Source organism: Mauremys reevesii, linkage group 10 (assembly GCF_016161935.1).
Source record: "Mauremys reevesii isolate NIE-2019 linkage group 10, ASM1616193v1, whole genome shotgun sequence".
Classification (NCBI taxonomy): Eukaryota; Metazoa; Chordata; order Testudines; family Geoemydidae; genus Mauremys; species Mauremys reevesii.
The window spans coordinates 27,096,628-27,115,169 of record NC_052632.1 but is presented as its reverse complement, the minus strand read 5'-3'; the positions used below and the strand labels follow the sequence as shown (position 1 = coordinate 27,115,169).

Genomic DNA, 18,542 nt, shown 5'->3' with positions numbered 1-18,542 from the left:
AATTATCAAATTCACAGGGTCTCAGTTCTACAGGACAATTTATAACATTCATGAGAGCTGGGACTTAATTAAGTTTTCAAGACAGACCTGCTCAGTGGAGCAAACTTGGGTCCCTAGGCAGGCCCCTGCTCCCTGGTGTGGCCCAAAAGGGATTCTGCCCAGATGTAGGGATGTGACATCACAGAGCTGCTTTCAGGACTGGGGCCTCGGGGAGGAGCAGTCATTCAAACAGAAAGCAGCTGCCTTTGCTTATAACTTTCTGGCTTGTCTCTATAATTATTTCAGGGGGGTGTGTTTAAATAAAAGCTCTCTTCTAACCACACTCTTTTCCGGCTTGATATTGTAGAGAAGTCCCCATTATCCTGGAGGTCAGTGTCTTATTCAGTGACATTGCTGCAGGATCAAGCAGGAAACAAAGATGATGTCGAAAAGGGAAAATTAAGGCATAAAGTCAGATGTCTTGGATAAATAGCAAACAGCACAGGAACAAAATTATGGAACACATGAAAAGTAGCCCTGGATCTGAAAGTCTTTTTTTTAAATGATGCTGTGGAAGCTTCCAAGGTAGGGCCCCTCCCTTAAAATGTATGTGATCTTCTGGAACTCCAGAGGCTACATGTTGTGACTGCTCAGTGTGCTGACAGGAATCCTACTGGGTAAACTAGTTTGTATAGCAACAGTCACAGCCCTTCTGCTATCATGCTCTGACAACCCAAATGGTATGTGCATAAGGCACCTAGTCACTTGGGATGTCTAGTACATTGTTGTTGCTCCCTGAAACAAATAAACTAGAATAACAAGGTTTCCCTTCCACTTTGTCTCCCTAATCTATTAGACCTCAGTTCCTTATAACAGGTAAAAGACTGAAGGTGGAAAAAAATAATGGAACCCAATATAAATTCCCATCCTCTTATGTATGTGCAGTTAGCACTAGCTGCAGCCCTATTAAATTCAGTTCACAGATGTTCCAAAGGCAAAGCATGCACCATTTACCCTCACAAATCAAATCATTTTCCCTTGGTGCAACTTCCCTGTGGTAGCAGTGGTGGAATCTATAGCATAGAGGAAGCATGTACGGTTTTTTACCTTATGATGACTGTCCTTGTTCATCAGACAACACAGCTGTAAAAAATCTTTTCTCTCACCAAACTACAGCTTCCACCAGTGGATGTGCATTAGTGGTGATTTTTGTGTCTAATTTTCCTGGTGTAGAAAAGGTCAATGGTTCAAAAACTCACTGGGAGTTAGGTGCCTAAATATCTTTTAAAATCTGGGCCTTAAATGCATGTCACTTTTGAAAATGGAGCTTAGACTATTAAGTCACAGGTCATTTTTGAAAAGTTTACCAAGGCTTTTCTGGATCTTGTATGATTTAGAGCTTTTTCAATTAAAAAAAATGCTGGTGTAAATCAGGGAAGTCAATGGACTGGTGCTAATTTACGCCAGCTGAGGATCTTGTCCTTTGTCTCTCTATAAGTCAATAAACCAGCGTACGTCATACAAATAAGATCTGCATCCAAATTAAAATTAAGGGCTCACAACTTACCAAGGAGATCCATTTTGCAAGCACAGCCACATGCTTGTATAAAAGCATTCTCTTTTATTACAAAAGTTTTCAATTTTGTATAGAGTTTGCCACACCCACCACAGCTGCTGATTCTGAGTCCCTTGTTAACAGTCCTGTTATAGCTACATAGGTAACAGGCAAAGTCGCTTGACAAAGGAGATAAACAGAAGTACTTCCCTGGAAAGCTTTGCCCTCACTGAAGTTCCACCTCCCCCTCCACCACCCCCTTCTCCTTTCCTTGTAGATCCTTACCTTATGTTAAGTGGCAATATCAATCACGCTGTCTCCCAACAGACCTTCCTTTCCACACTCACTCGTTTCCAGAAGTGTTGTAACTCAGCATAGCTTGCTGTATCTGCCATCACACAATAGCAGACCAAGTGAACCCTCTGCAGTGTGGTAACTGAACATTTATAACCTCACAGGTTCCTTTGAATTAGTGTTATGATGACAACTATATCTGTGTTCACCAGCTTCTTTAAAGGAATCTTTTTCTTTGTTTCTGGCTTTGGTCTGCTATCACAGGTATTGGACTCCAAGGAATTTTATTCCCAAGGATTGAGGAAAGCAAAAAAAATGTCGAAATCCTGTAGTAATAGTTGCACTTTGGTGTAATTTGCAAAACAGTATCCATTTCTTTCACTCATGATGCCTAAATTTAGCATGAAAAATTTATTTGGGGCAGAGGCATATACTTTAATTAACACGAAGAGAAGCTTTCTTAAAATGTCCTTAAAGGAATGCCCAATGTTTTTCTCAAGAGAATGAGAAATCAATGTTGCTATAGTCTGCAGGAAAAGGCTATGGATTACCTGTAAACTCATGCTGCTCCCTGACATAGATCATTTTCCAAATTAATTATGCAGTTTGTGGTGTTGCAGAAAGAATACTGAAGGTTCTTGAAACCAACTAATCACAAATGACTGGAATGCAAAGGAGAAAATATCCAGTCTGTTGCGGAGATATATAGCAGCATAACTTCTGCTGGTGGTAATGAAAATTGGCTGAGCAAACACACCACACACCGTACTGAGCAAAAGGAAACTGAGACAGGATGAAAAACCCCAGAAACTCATGGAATGGAGAAGGTAAAAAGTGAAATATTTAAGTTGATCTCGAGACTTCAGCCACAATACTCAAACTTGGTTGTTTAAAGTTAGACTTACAAAAATAAGCCTGTAGCTCATCCAGTGCTTTCATTTTACACACACACTGCTGAATTCTAACCTTCTTTTGTACTGATAAAATGGCAGTGAGTGTCTGTTACAGCCATGGCCTCATGCCAGGAAGTAGCACAATTTCCACTGGTTTGTGTGCTGTCAGGAGTCAGAATGGGAAGGTACAAGAAGAGATTAACTATACAGACACACATATGGGAAGATGTGAAATATGGGCCTGATTCTCCTCTCACTTCATGTGTTTATACTATGTACCTCCATAGAATTCAGTGCGGTTATTCTTGATTTTACACCCATGCAGGTGAGGGGATGAAACAACCTCTGTATTTTGCATTGTGTTTTTCCACTGTATTACAAAATAAATGCACTTTATTCCAATACTTAGTGGGTGTGAATTCTGGCTCTAAGAATGGGAGTTTGGAAGCCTTACATCTCTGCAGTGAAATTCATTACAGGGTACGCGCCACTGGGTTCACAGTGCCATCTGCTAAGTGATTTCAAATGGACAAGGAGCTGTCTAAAAAGACAGACCAGGAGCTGAAAATAATTGTGATGCTCTTAGGGAGCTTGCACATCCTAATCCATTCAACCTGCAGTCAAAAATTACTGCAAAAATCTCAGGAGGGTTTTTCACCCTCATGTACAAAATGGCATGATAACGGGCCAGGCATAATTACTGTAACAGAAAACCTATTAGGGAAGCTACTGTCAGTTGCTATAATTTTGTAGAAAATGTAATGATATTTATTTAGCCTTGTAAGCTATGTCGGCCTGTTGGCATTGCATGTCATATTATGCTTAAGCAAATGCAAAACATATGTTAGCCACCTTTTTTTGCTGTTTACATTTTGCTGAGTAAAACCCAAGCAGCTGTTTAAACCTTTAAATATGTTTTGTTTAGTAGAACCAAAATATATTATAATTTATTAAGAGTTACCTTGTATATGCAGCTATATAGTGTGTTGCTCTGGGTATCTCTCTGAGATTTAAGTGCCAAACCCCCAAAAATAAGTTCATCCATTCTTTATGCTACATACTGCCCTTGAACCTTGCATAGAAATCGCATTGAAATCAATGGCAGTTCTACCACAGATCAAGGACTCCGAATATGTAAATCAAGGATCAAACTGCAATAAGTGATGGTTCTTTCAGAACTCTTGGGTGACTACCATCTGGTCTTGGTGACTTAGTACTGTTTAATTTATCAATTTGTTCCAAAGCCTCCTCTACTGACACCTCAGTCTAGAACAGTTCCTCAGATTTGTCACCTAAAAAGAATGTCTCGGGTGTGGGCTCTGCCTTGAAAACCAATGCAGAGAATTCATTTAACTTCTCCACAATGGGCTTGTCTTACTTGCATGTTTCTTCAGCAACTCAATTGTTCAATGATTCAATCAATTGTTCAATCAATAACCCATTGATTGTTTTGGCAGGCTTCCTGCTTTTGAGCTACTAAAAAAATTGCTGTTAGTTTTTGTGGCCTTTGCTAGTTGATCTTCAAATTTTTTTTTTGGCCTGCCTAATTATATGTTTACACTTAACTTGCCAGAGTTTATGCTCCTTTCTATTTTCCTCAGTAGGATTTGACTTCCTTCTGAAAGGATGCCTTTGGTTTGTTTGTTTGTTTTTGTTCATTTGTTTGTTTTTGCCCTTAACCCTCTGTTTTGCTCTGTTTAGCCATGGTGGCATTTGTTTAGTCCTCTTACTGTTTTTTTTATTTGGGGTATACATTTAGTTTGAGCCTCTATTGTGGTGGTTTTTTTAAAGTTTCCATGCAGCTTGCAAGCTTTTCACTCTTGTGACTGTCCCATTTAACTACCGTCCTCATTTTTGTGCAGTTCCCCTTTTTGACCTACTGTGGTGGGTTTCCTCCTTCCAGCAATGTTATATGTAATGACATTAGGGTTGCTATTACCAAGTGGTTAATCTATATTCACCTCTTGGATCAGATCCTCAAGAATTGCCTCTCTCCTTGTGGATTCCAGGATGAACTGCTCCAAGAAGCAGTCTGTCTAGAAAATTTATCTCTGCATCCCTTCCTGAGGTGCCGGTCAATAAGGGGATAGTTGCAATCACTTATTATTAGCTTTTCTGTTTTTTGTAGCCTCTTTAGCCTCCCTGAGTATTTCATAATCACCATCCTGGTCAGGTGGTTGGTAGTATATTCCTACTGCTACATTCTTATTACTCAAGGGTGGAATGTCTATCAGAGAGATTCTATGGCACAGTTTGATTCATTTAAGATTTGTACTATATTTGACTCTATGCTTTCTTTCACATATGGCGCCACTCATGCACCAGCACAACCTACTCTGTCATGCCCTAGATATTTTGTACCCTGGTATTGGTGTGCCCCATTGATTATCATTGTTCCCAAGCTTCTTTGATGCCTGTTATATCAATATTCTCATTTAATACCAGGCACTCAGATTCACCTATCTTATTTTACATACCAACAGCCTGGTTTCATTTTGGTTTAGGTGAGGCCCATCCTTCCTGTACGGTTCTTCCTATACAGTGGAGGAGAGGGATGGAAGGGTCTGTGCTTATCCAGTGAATCCTCCAGCTGATATAGCAATGACCTCTTCCTGACTAGATATACACAACTGCCCACCACTTTCAAGTTTCTTTTGCTTTTAAACAATAAATTGCTACAAAGCAAAACCTTAAAAGCCAAACTTAGCCCTGGAGCCTGACTCTGTGCCCACTGAAATCAGTGCATTGCCATTGCACCTGCACTGGGAAAGTCAGAATTCGGATATGAGGGTCTTGGGGCAACATTTGGTTTAAAGCACGAAACAGCTCCCATTCTGTTCTGCCTACAAGTATTCCATTAGCCTCAATGGAACCTCGCTGTAGGATTCCATCATGAAGCTTTGAGAGGAGAATTTTGCTCTATGGTTGCAATTTGATGGTAAGGTGATGCCACGGTACATGTTTGCCATCTCCCCGATCTAAGGGTTATGGAAGGCAAGGCAAGTTCTGAAATACTTGGCCCAGTATTTATTCTTGCAATGGTTTCATTTTTCTGTTTAAAAATTATTTTACAAAAGCAAAAAATATCACTTGATCAGTGAGAGAGCAGAAACTGTGTGTGTACAACAAAGTTGCATTGATATAGTAACTGTGTATCACTAGTTTAACAGCGGCATGTAATTTCTCAGCATGTGATGACTAAATTAATACTGCCCTGTGGTTGTCATGTATGTATCACAGTTTGGGGTCAGATTATCCCAGATTTTTGGTTTCTGAGCCTGAAGTAACACCAAATAGATGTGCTACTTTCAATGTATTGCTATTTCCTCCTCCTTTCCCATGTTTACAATAAGCCAGAATAGTGGGTAAGTGATAACTATTGGAATTGTTGTACTAACTATGGTCCTGTCCCATGGGGATAGATAGATGCTCATTGACTTTAATGGGTCCAGATCTTTTAACACCTAAAGGTTAAGAGGTAAGTGTTACATAGTCAAGAGTTTAGAACATAAGAACATAAAAACATAAGAAAGGCCGTACCGGGTCAGACCAAAGGTCCATCTAGCCCAGTATCTGTCTACCGACAGTGGCCAATGCCAGGTGCCCTAGAGGGAGTGAACCTTACAGGCAATGATCAAGTGATCTCTCTCCTGCCATCCATCTCCATCCTCTGCTGAACAGAGGCTAGGGACACCATTCTTTACCCATCCTGGCTAATAGCCATTTATGGACTTAGCCACCATGAATTTATCCAGTTCCCTTTTAAACATTGTTATGGTCCTAGCCTTCACAACCTCCTCAGGTAAGGAGTTCCACAAGTTGACTGTGCGCTGCATGAAGAAGAACTTCCTTTTATTTGTTTTAAACCTGCTGCCTATTAATTTCATTTGGTGACCCCTAGTTCTTGTATTATGGGAATAAGTAAATAATTTTTCCTTATCCACTTTCTCAACATCACTCATGATTTTATATACCTCTATCATATCCCCCCTTAGTCTCCTCTTTTCCAAGCTGAAGAGTCCTTGCCTCTTTAATCTTTCCTCGTATGGGACCCTCTCCAAACCCCTAATCATTTTAGTTGCCCTTTTCTGAACCTTTTCTAGTGCTAGAATATCTTTTCTGAGGCGAGGAGACCACATCTGTACACAGTATGCGAGATGTGGGCGTACCATGGATTTATATAAGGGCAATAATATATTCTCAGTCTTATTCTCTATCCCCTTTTTAATGATTCCTAACATCCTGTTTGCTTTTTTGACCGCCTCTGCACACTGCGTGGACATCTTCAGAGAACTATCCACAATGACTCCAAGATCTTTTTCCTTACTCGTTGTAGCTAAATTAGCCCCTATCATATTGTATGTATAGTTGGGGTTATTTTTTCCTATGTGCATTACTTTACATTTATCCACATTAAATTTCATTTGCCATTTTGTTGCCCAATCACTTAGTTTTGTGAGATCTTTTTGAAGTTCTTCACAATCTGCTTTGGTCTTAACTATCTTGAGTAGTTTAGTATCATCTGCAAACTTTGCCACCTCACTGTTTACCCCTTTCTCCAGATCATTTATGAATAAATTGAATAGGATTGGTCCTAGGACTGACCCTTGGGGAACACCACTAGTTACCCCTCTCCATTCTGAGAATTTACCATTTATTCCTACCCTTTGTTCCCTGTCTTTTAACCAGTTCTCAATCCATGAAAGGACCTTCCCTTTTATCCCATGACAGATTAATTTACGTGAGAGCCTTTGGTGAGGGACCTTGTCAAAGGCTTTCTGGAAATCTAAGTACACTATGTCCACTGGATCCCCCTTGTCCACCTGTTTGTTGACCCCTTCAAAGAACTCTAATAGATTAGTAAGACACGATTTCTCTTTACAGAAACCATGTTGATTATTACTCAACAGTTTGTGTTTTTCTATGTGTCTGACAATTTTATTTTTAACTATTGTTTCGACTAATTTGCCCGACTAGGTTGCTTTTATTACAATCTTTTCTTGTCTAGGTTTGATGAAAAAACCTCAGTTATCAACGAGGTGTGCATGGTCCAATGTGACATGAAAAGGTGCCGTGTTATTTTTTAAAAGGTTAGTAATTATTTGCCTATTACAGCTTTGGAGCATAAATGTTCAACATCCCTTCTTCGGTTTTTTACAGAGGCAAATCAGTGCATTTCTGAAAACCCAATAAGTTACAGGTGACAAAGATGCAATTGACTTAACATGACCAGAAGTTGATTGAAAAGCTTTGTTACTTTTCCCCTTTGATGGGCCAAATGAAAGTTCTAAGACAGTTCAGTTTTTGTTGCATTTAACTCTAATAACATTGATGACTGCAATTCTGTTACGAAAAGGTTGCCCTTGAGGGTATGTCTACACTGGAGAAAAATATAACCCACAGCACCATGTTTCAGAGCTTGGAGCAACTGACTCGTGCTATAGGGCTAAAAATATCAGAGTAAACATTGCCACTGGGGCAAGAGCCCAGGCTCCTAGGCCCACCCTCCTCACTGGCATCCAGAACCTGGGCCCCAGCCTGAGTGGGAACATCCATGCTGCTATTTTAAGCCCTGTAGCAGCAGCCAGCCTCAGTTGGTCTTGGCTCTGAGACTCCTGCCATGGTTTGGTTTTGCAGTGTTGATGTACCCTTAGAAAGGAAGCGTGTGCTTTTCTAGGTCAGAAAAGAGATGGCTTGACTCATGTGAGATTTAGTCTCTGTATATGGCATCTTATGCAAATAAAGGATTGATTCCTAATTCCTTTCAGTGTGTTTTTAATATGTAATTTATGTAAATATCAGCAGCTACGTTAAAGGTGAAGTAACAGCAGAAGGTATTCTCTAGTGCAGTGGTTCTCAAAGCTGGTCCGCCACTTGTGCAGGGAAAGCCCCTGGCAGGCCGGCCCGGTTTGTTTACCTGCCACGTCCGCAGGTTCGGCCAATTGCGGCTCCCACTGGCTGCAGTTCGCCGTCCCAGGCCATTAGGGGCTGCAGGAAGTGGTGCGGGCTGAGGGATGTGCTGGCCGCCCTTCCCGCAGCCCCCATTGGCTTGGAGCGGCGAATCGTGGCCAGTGGGAGCCACGATCGGCTGGACCTGCAGACACGGCAGGTAAACAAACCGGCCCGACCTGCCAGGGGCTTTCCCTGAACAAGCGGCAGACCAGCTTTGAGAATCACTGCTCTAGTGAATGTAGACATGCCAGATCATCACATTAGACCTGCTGTAATATCAAGTGCTGGAGCCTTGCTACGCTATATTGATCATCATAATTAAAGAACAAGTAATTGATTGGTATGGGTCTGGAGAACTTTTGCAAGTATCCCCTAGGCCAGGGGTTCTCAAACTGGATGTTGGGACCCCTCAGGGGGTTGCGAGAGGTCTGCCTCCACCCCAGACCCCGCTTTGCCTCCAGCATTTATAATGGTGTTAAATATATAAAAAAGTGGTTTTAATATATAAGGGGGGGTCGCACTCAGAGGCTTGTTGTGTGAAAGGGGTCACCAATACAAAAGTTTGAGAACCACTGCCCTAGGCCTTCTTGACCTCCCTAAGACTCCCTACACCTGTTAGGGTCAATATACTTTCTCTCATGATTAACTCCTGTCAGCTATAGTACATAATAAATTATTGTGTGTCTGGGTTTCCACTGTATGGAATGTAATACCTGTGCAAGTGTTTGTTTAAATGCTTATTGCCATACATAGTTGAATGCACTTGAGTTTTGGAACCTGTAACCTTCTGGTACCTGCATTCTACAAAAGCATGAATTTTTCATGAGTTGCCATTAATGACCACATATAAAATTAGTGCATCCCTTTTTGAAATGACATTGAAAGTCTGAGCCTAATGCCATAGAGTAAGAACCAGGGAGGACGGGAATGATATAAACAGAATCTCTTCCATGCTGTAGCTCTCAGTAGACTTCTTCCCCATGGATGTGCCACTGATTCAATTTTCTACATAAATTACATGCTCCTTGATCTGCTCAGTACAATATTCTTCCTGTGTAGCCCACACAGAAACCTTACAACTGCAAGAATGTGGCTGTTTATGTATTCAGTTGATAGCTTTTTCTCCTGTTAACCCTTAATGTAGAGCACACAAATGATTAACTTCACCCTAGTTACAGAGTGCCCCAGCCCAAAGCATATGCGCCACTTCAGCTACCTTTGAGAGACTTATAAGAAACACATGGTGATATTTACTCCCATACAGAAGGCCAGCACAAAGTTCATGCATCACTTAATTGGTGTGCTAAGCAGAGTGTGACTACAGAGATCAGGAAATTTCCACTGAACTTCTGCAATCATCCTGAGAAACTTTATTTCAGTTATTTGGGGTTTGTAACTGTATTGATCAAGAAAATACAAGGAAGAAACAGATCAAAGACCTTTTGATCTAAAATATTTATTTGTACTGGACCAAAAAGGTGTCGCATTACTTTTATAACAATATTTAATGGATGCATCGTCTCTTTCTATTGCGAGCTGTACATTGTTTCTTATTAAAAATAATGTAGCAAAAAGAAATTAACTCAGGGCTTTGGTTTACTTCTTTTTTTCAATACGAAGTAAAAAGTGGAGCAGTCACAAGTGATCTAAGATTAAACCCCACAGCTATACGCAACATAAATTTCAAGAATCCTTTAAAAAAACTTTTACACAATATTGTTAAATCCCATATAAAATAATTTACTATTTTAAATATTGTTTAAATATTTTATCTTTCTTTAAAACTATTTAATTTATTGTTGGAATTTATTTTTGGCATAATGACAATTTATTTTTTAAATATTAAAAAGCTTCATATTCAATATATAAAACAGACAAAGTAATGTCCATTGTCCAATAATATTGTACATGATATCAGCGCTCTAGAGTGAGCTTTTTAATGTGTCTGCCAGACAAGTCACTTGAGAGAACTCACTCACCACAGTGTAAGATCATAACAGATCACTATCAACATGTATCTTCTATATATTATATACACATAGAGTATATAGTATTTAATTTCCAACTTGATGCGTAGGGTTTTAAGTGTACTTCCCCCAGCATTTAGATGAGACTATCTTTTAGCACACATACATACAATACCTACAGTTTGGAAAGAAAATTTTATCTATTTTGCTCAGCCCGGCAGTCTGAAAATTTACAACTTTAAGCAGTATCTTCACATAACAAAATAAAAATTCACGGTTGTAATTGCTGGCAGCTGGCATCTTGCTATAAAATGGCAATATTTGTCTAAAAGGCTGTCTCCACGCTAGGAAAATTAGGACTCATAATTCATCATTGGTGTATTTCTGTATTGGCAATGATGGAGGCTGTAGTGTAGACAGGATGCTGGCGACTTAACCATCAAGTTGTCAAGCCTTATTCTTAATAGTGTGAAACATCAGTGGTAAAACACCTGAGGTTTAGATATACTATGGCCTCCACCGTTGCTACCTCTGGCAGAGCTGCCCCATAGGAGAACTATAGGTCCCACTTTTCCAAGTGTAGACACAGAATGGTAACATGGGAGCTCAACGTCAAATTGTAATCCACTTTCCATCTGGCTACACAACTACTTCAACAATGAACTTTAGAGTGTAAATAGGAAACAGTTTGTTTAACACTAAATTCCATTTGATGGGGAGCAGTGTAGTCTGACAAAACATTTCTACCACCATGTTAGATAGTACCAAAAATATCCAGCCAGATGGTCACATTAACAACAATTTCTAAGCCAACATTTTTAGAAATAATTTTTTTTCAAGGGAATGGATAGCTCAGAGTATTGGTAAAGATCTTTGAGAACTACAAGTAGGTGAGCAAATCTCAAGGATATATTCCATCGATATTCCCTCAACTAAACAATTGAATTTGCTTCATCCTGTACTTGCACTCACTTTCTGTGAATATGATAACAGGTGAATTGGCTATTGGGAATTTTTGCTGACTCGGCACATTTTAAGAGCCTGTTTAATAAATATCTCTAAAGACATTTTCAACTTGAAGACTAGTATTTGCACAAGAAAGTAGACTGGCAGAGCATAGCTCCTAGAATCGGGGAATTATACCATGTGGCCTGGGTTTCCACTCAAACTCAGATACTCATAGTGAACTGCTGATGAGCAATCTACAAAGCAAGAATTATTCAGTGAATAATTTTGAATAAATACATCTGAGAAACTGATTTCCTCATGGGCAAATCAAAACCAAAGAGACTACATTAACTAATGAGTATAAATTATTTGCTCAGCTCTAGATATTATAGGTGGGAGTCTGTGCTGCACTTCGAGGCACAGCACCAGGGGAGGGGAGCTAACATAGCTTTAAGCCTCACCTTGCGCCTCCTGATCCTGGCCTGCAAAACCCCCCAGGTACAACATGCACAGGCCTGTCTAAATTACAGCAACCTCCCTGGACTGCCCTATGGGAAACAGCACTGCCAGGAATCTCCACAGTGCTGTGTATTGTGGCTCAACACCCCTCCCACTGCCAGCATGCCGCCTATGCCAGAAGAATACTCCCCCCAGCTATATAGAGGACTTTTTAGGGGCCCCTTTCACCACTCCAGGGTTTTTATTTGGCAGCAAGTGACCAAAGTGGGGATGAAGCTCTCACCCAAAGCCTTTCAACTGTATATCTGTAATTCAAATCAGCTAAAATCCGTAATAACCAAAAGTGGCTCCTATCCCATTGCTCTTACAGCTGTCTGAGAAGTTAGTTGGATTCTCAGTCTAATATCCACTTCAATAAAAACCTGCCACAAATGGCATCAATTTGCAGCCTTCTTGGCAATCTCAGAACTGAACTAGCTTCTGCTGCCTAAAGAGAGCCCCATCCTCTGAGATCACAGTTCAGGCACATTGGCAGGACAGAGTAGGGATGCTTTTCAGCACCTATTGTAGACACGGGACTTCAGTCTCTAGCACTGTCAGCTCAGCACTTTCCTTGAGCACCACATTCACTTGAAAAGTTTAACATTCCACGGGGAGATTTTAAAGGTACAAATTTTAAATGTTAGGCACCTAATTACTTATTTGTGCACTTAAAACTTTGCCCATAGAATGATTTTCTAAAAAGGAATTCCTATTTAAAGTTTCCTGGTGAATATTTACAGCTTATGCACAGCAAGAAGAGTTTTCAGCTTTAACCAATGCACTGAGCAAAAAAGCTAAGCAGTTTTCTTTCCATAATATGTATTGGTAAGTCAACAGAAAGATGATGCTGCATCTAAAATACTGTGCATGCAGCAGACAAAACATTAATTTTGAACATAGAAATGACTCATTTTGCTTTAGATTTGCCATTTATTTTTGAGTTTGTATAGAGATTGTTATCTTTCCCACATTGGAAAGCAATCACTAAAAAGACCCGAGTCTCTCTTTAACAAATGAAGATGTAGATATCTTGAATCCTGCATTTTCCTTTAAAAAAAAAAGACAGACATCAATATAGCAAAATGGGTTCAACAAAACTTAGCAGTTCAAAGAATGTCTTTGCTGGAGAAGGCAGTGGGTATAAGCCCCAAAATTAAATTCCTTGACAAATCATTTGAAGTGTGTTTTAAAAATTCAGCCCACACTTTTAGTGCTGTTAAAATTAGGATCTATGCTTCAGAGCCGGCTCCCGTTAAAGTTGGTAGTGTCCATTTTGGCAGACTCAGTTTTTAGGAGCCCAACTTGACACACTTTTCAGGGGCCTGATTTTCAGTATTGCTGAGTACCTGCCCTCTGAATATCAGGTGTCAGCGTGGGCCCCACATTCACTAGTTGCTTCTGACAACGTAAGCTGGTGGGAGTGTTCCCTCATTATAGCGTTTGTGTCATTTATTGGCTAAGGGCCTGATCCAAAGCTCATTGCAGTTAATGGGAATCTTTCCATTAATGCCAGTGGCCTTAGACTGGTCCATAAGATACTTTAGCAATAGATCACGAATTGTGGACTCAACCCTATAAACTGAATGCCCTATTTACACACTTCAGTGGGAGTTAAGGTCCCTCAACATCTCACAGGCTGGAGTGAGCCCCACAGACATTTCACTGTTTTTAAATGGGTCACTGAGTAAGAATATATTCATGATAAGGCATGTTTTTTTAAAAAAAAAGACCATGTACTCATCTATTTGCTACATAGCATACCTTGGAGGATCATAGACATTTTGCAGAATTAAGCAAAATCTTTAGACACAGCCTCTACAAAGTTTGGTGCGGACATTAAAATGCCGATCGTACAAATGATGGTGAAGACAGAAAAAGCCATCAAGCAGAGACGGTCTACCACGGAGGCTGCAAACTTCCATTCATTGCAAATGGCTTCCTCCTCGTCCTGTTCTCTGAATCGGTTTGCAATATATCGGACCTCCTCCAAGATCTTAGCTAAATCTGGGTCACCTTCAGAGGGGTGTCCACTGTGCAGGAGAGTCTCTTCTTCTGTTGGCGAGCAGGTCATCCTCCCACAAACTACCCCAGAATCAGTGGTCGGAGTGCAATGGACCCCTTCCAGCCCCCGGAACCCAATATAGAGCATATTCCCATTACTGGCTTGTTGTCCACTCACAGTGTTCATATCCACACTTGACAAGCTACATCTACGCGGCTTATGCTGACAGGCAGGGCGTACTTTATCCTCCCCTGGTCTCTTCATCCTCAGGAACCAGGCACACCAGTTCAGAAGGATGATTCTTGTCTGGAAGAAGATTGAGAAGTAAAACATATTTGTAAACAGAAAGACTGATTGTCATCAATACTTATTTGTATTGTAGAGCTCTGGTGCTCTCTGCTCCCCATAGGTGCGGTGGGGGCTGCCACATGCTCTGGCTTGAAGTGATTTCCATTATATACAGGGTTTATTGCAATTTGGCTAAATGGCTCTCAGCACTTCCACTATAAAAACTGTTCCAGGGCCCCTGTGCTCCCTGGTCTCTATTTGCTGATCTTGCCTAGTAGCCTAGTGGTGATGTCATCATTGTCCTACAGTCACTCTCAGCCATTGAGTCCACTGTCCCACTCCCAGCAGTGCTGCTAATGGCCATATACAACTGTCAAATTATTACTGCTGTGGGCTGGTCTGACAGGTATCTCAGTAATGTTGATTTTTTATCACATTCATGTCAAAGCAGTGACATGACAAACTTTGCTGTTTTTAAATTGAAACTGTGGATTTTACTTTTATTAGAAAACAATTATTTTCAATGAAACTCGAAATAGTTTTGCTTTATACTTGAGGAAATAAATAAAATAAATGTTGCAAACAGAAATAAGAGTGAAAGAATTTCAGTCTAATACTTCAGTGCTTTTGAGGCAGTTGCTAAAAATATGCCATACTAATTGGTTTGGATTGCTATATTTTACAGTGTTTTTACTTTACTCGCACTCAACCCTTTTATGACAACTGATTGCAAACTGTATAAAACAGATCTGCAAATACACAGAGCACAGATGGAAAAGAAAAGTCCTTGGTAAAAAAAGATTAGTTTCATTCCAGTTGCAAATCAAATCACTAGGTTTCATTTTATTGTTTTTTGCATTGCTGTTCTCTAGCAGCAAAACAAAAAGGACAGATGAGTCAAAGAATGCTCCAGTTCAAATTCAGGCTTCCAAAATTCAGCTCAATCAGGATTTCAACAAGTAATTCCAATGTTTCTTTTTCCTAGTCATAATGTCATTTCATTGTTTCAAACCACATGTAACTCTTGCAATGTAATTTATATTGGATTTAGTCCATTTGTTATGATTTTAGAATGCCACTTAGAGTAGATATACTCCTGATGACATTTTGAGGGTAAATGTCCTTGTCTTCATATTCCCCCCTCCCCGCCACCACCCAACAATGTAATTCAGGTAAAAATATAGACCACCTTTATTAACCCAAGGCCTAATCCAAAATCCTATTGACTCCTACTGAGTTTAAATAGGCTTTTGATCAGGTCTTCAGTGCCAAGTCTTGCTTATTTTACATGAGTATTCCAACTGATTCCAGTAGAAATTATTTATGCAAATGCAGTCATCAAGATTTGGTTTTCTAATTCACGCTGCATTGGTCTATATATAATCAGTTCTATTTCTGCATTGACTGATACTTAACCAGTTCTCTTTCAGTCTTCCAGTGCCACCACCTAACTGTCTATAGTGTAATCTCTTTGGGGCAGGGAATATCTAATGTCTGTAAAGCACTGGGGCATGGGACTGTGGGTCTGGGACTGTATGAAGTAGTGATCACTAAGGAGAGTACTTTCCACCTTCACTATTGACCTGATGCTGCAGGATGCAATGTAAAATATATGGGAATTGAGAATGCACCTTACCCTTTGCAATACCAACCTATGCAGGACTCATAGGGTATGTCCACACAGCAGTTAAACACCCACAGCTGACCCGTGTCAGCTGACTGGCGTTCGTAAAATTGGGGTGTAGACATTCAGGCTCGAGCTAGACCCCGGTCTCTGGGGTTTAGACATACCCTTAGCATTATCTCATCAAGATTCAGTTACTATGCAAGATTCTAGTTCTCAGTCATGCTATGATAGTGCTTTACATAAAACCAATAATTCATAGTACTAGTTCATGAAGATGGCATTATACTTCGGGGAGAGTAGAATATGACAGAGATACTAACTTTTCATTTGTACTTGACATAGTCCCCTGGCTTGATGGTAAAGTCAGTATATAACTCATAGAAAGCTCAAAAATTTTCGCTTCCACCTTAACATACCTCTCTAAAAGATGGTCACAGCTGCAACTGTTCACAAGTAAACAATACTTAAATCTATAGCAGCTGCTGTAATGAAATTAATGTGTTCTTATTTGACACAGTACTTCATGTTCTAGGTGTTCTAGTTGTATCACAGGAAATTCTTAAGATAGAAACAAGATGACTATCTTACTTCTTGCAAGTGTTTCCCTCTTACTGAAAAATGAGAGGCCCACAAGAGGAAACGTATGTGGATATTTTTGCTCAGCTGTGAAGCTTCATGGGGGAAAGACATCAAGAAGTAATGGGTCACCTGCCACTAGGATACATCTCTAATCTGAAAATGTATATAGTGAATAAGTAGATGTAAATGAACTGGAATCAGACCTTACCCACTTTGGCATTTTCCCCCCATCTGGGTCATGATGGTGATATTGCAGAACAATAACAGTGACAACAACAGAAAGGCCAACAATAATCATGGTGCTGGCAAAATACTGAGCTGCAAAAATAAACACATAATCAAGATATGTAAAATTATAGTGATATACAGTGCTTCATACATCTATTATTGTGTGATTGCATACACCTACATAAACAGGTACTAATCTGAAGGAACATAATTAAAATGGAAAACAAAGCTACTTTTTAATGCATTTGGGAGAGATATTTTCAAAAGCAGAAAGAGTAGTCAGTATCCCGTCTCTCACTGATTTTTCAATGGGAGTTGGCAACTGTTATGTTCACAGCATATACATAGGGAAAATAGATAAAAGAATTAAATATTCTTCCTGTAAAGTTGCAACATAACACTGCTTTATTTCTTGGCATCCAGAACTTAACACCCAAGAACCAAAACCAGAGAGCGACAAAACAGTCTGCTCCCTAAGAGAGGCAAAATTTAGCCCACTGACAGCATAAGACACATATCAGACTCTTCCTTACAGAGCCCCCTACCCTGCAAACAGGACCAGGAAACCCCATACATATTTAAAGTGATAATGTGTAATTTTAACACTGTTTTAAATACAACATAAGCACCTGACTTGTTTTAGTGCCTTTGAAAATCTCCCCTTTCATTATTGTTATCATTATTTGTTAGTTGGTTAATATCAGACAGAGTGGTTGGGGTTTTCTGCTTGTATATCAATTGCCATGTGGAGGAATTGTAATGGAAAAATCCCTCCCCTTCCAGAGTATAATTTCAATCTGCTGTTTTATAGAGCCCTCACTTACTGTGTTCCAAGATGCAACAACTGCATACTCCAAAGGAAAGTCTTTGGCATTATCCCCAGCGACATCCCATTTGTTTTCTTTATTATGCTCCAGATCTTCCAGCAGACCAGAGACAACCCCCCACAAGAGGACCCTGCTTATGACAAACTTCACTGGATGCCAAGGTAGTAAGAGAGAGAACTACTATGAGGCTTGAGTGGGTGGGAGACCTGCAGTGACCAAACACTTCAGCGAGCCCCTGTGGGCACCCTGCCCACTCTGCAATGTCTCCTATGCCCAAGTGAGTTTTTTCTTACCCAAATGTCCCTATGTGACCCCCACTGTGCCTTTGTCCTCCCACAGTGTATCCCAGCACATGTTCCACAACCATTCCCATTGTCCCCATAGTGTGCTCCCTATCTTCCTCCCAATATACGTTCCCCCAGAACAGGGGTGGGCAAACTTTTTGGGCCGAGGGCCACATCTGGGTGGGGAAATTGTATGCAGGGCCAGGGCAGGGGGTTGGGGTGTGGGAGGGGGTGTGGTGTGCAGGAAGGGGTTCAGGGCAAGGGATTGGGGCAGAGTGGGGTGCGGGGTATATGAGGGGGCTCAGGGCAGGGGGTTGGGGTGCAGGAGAGGTGCGAGGTGCGGCAGGGGGCTCAGGGCAGGGTGTTGGGAGGTGGGGCTCCCTGCATGCCTGCCCTGTCCCCGGCCCCATGCCACTCCCGGAAGCACTGCAGCCCCGGGGGTGGGGGTGGGGGGATGTGGAGGGCTCTGCATGCACTGCCCTTGCCACGCCTCCAGGTATCTCCCCCAAAAGCTTCCATTGGCCACGGTTCCCCGTTCTTGGCCAATGGGAGCTGCAGGGGGGCAGTGCCTGGAGGCAAGGGCAACGCATGGAGGCCTCTGCCCCCTCCCCCCCACCT

The 18,542-nt window shown here is 40.9% G+C and overlaps 1 protein-coding gene across 5 annotated transcripts in view; it reads right to left on the bottom strand.

The window, feature by feature from the left end:
- Positions 1 to 13,062: 13,062 nt before the first annotated feature.
- Positions 13,063 to 18,542, bottom strand: part of LOC120373565 (neuronal acetylcholine receptor subunit alpha-7) — a 108,655-nt gene continuing 103,175 nt past the window's right edge. For 2 of the 5 annotated variants that reach the window (XM_039492190.1, XM_039492193.1), the window contains 2 exons: positions 16,794 to 16,903; positions 13,182 to 14,397 (listed from right to left, as the gene is read on the bottom strand). In XM_039492190.1, the coding sequence (XP_039348124.1) occupies positions 13,879 to 14,397; positions 16,794 to 16,903 (629 nt within the window). In that variant the 3' untranslated portion in view covers positions 13,182 to 13,878. Of the gene's footprint in view, positions 13,137 to 13,181; positions 14,398 to 16,793; positions 16,904 to 18,542 lie in introns of those variants that run through there. The other 3 variants (XM_039492194.1, XM_039492191.1, XM_039492192.1) reach the window with 3 other exon arrangements.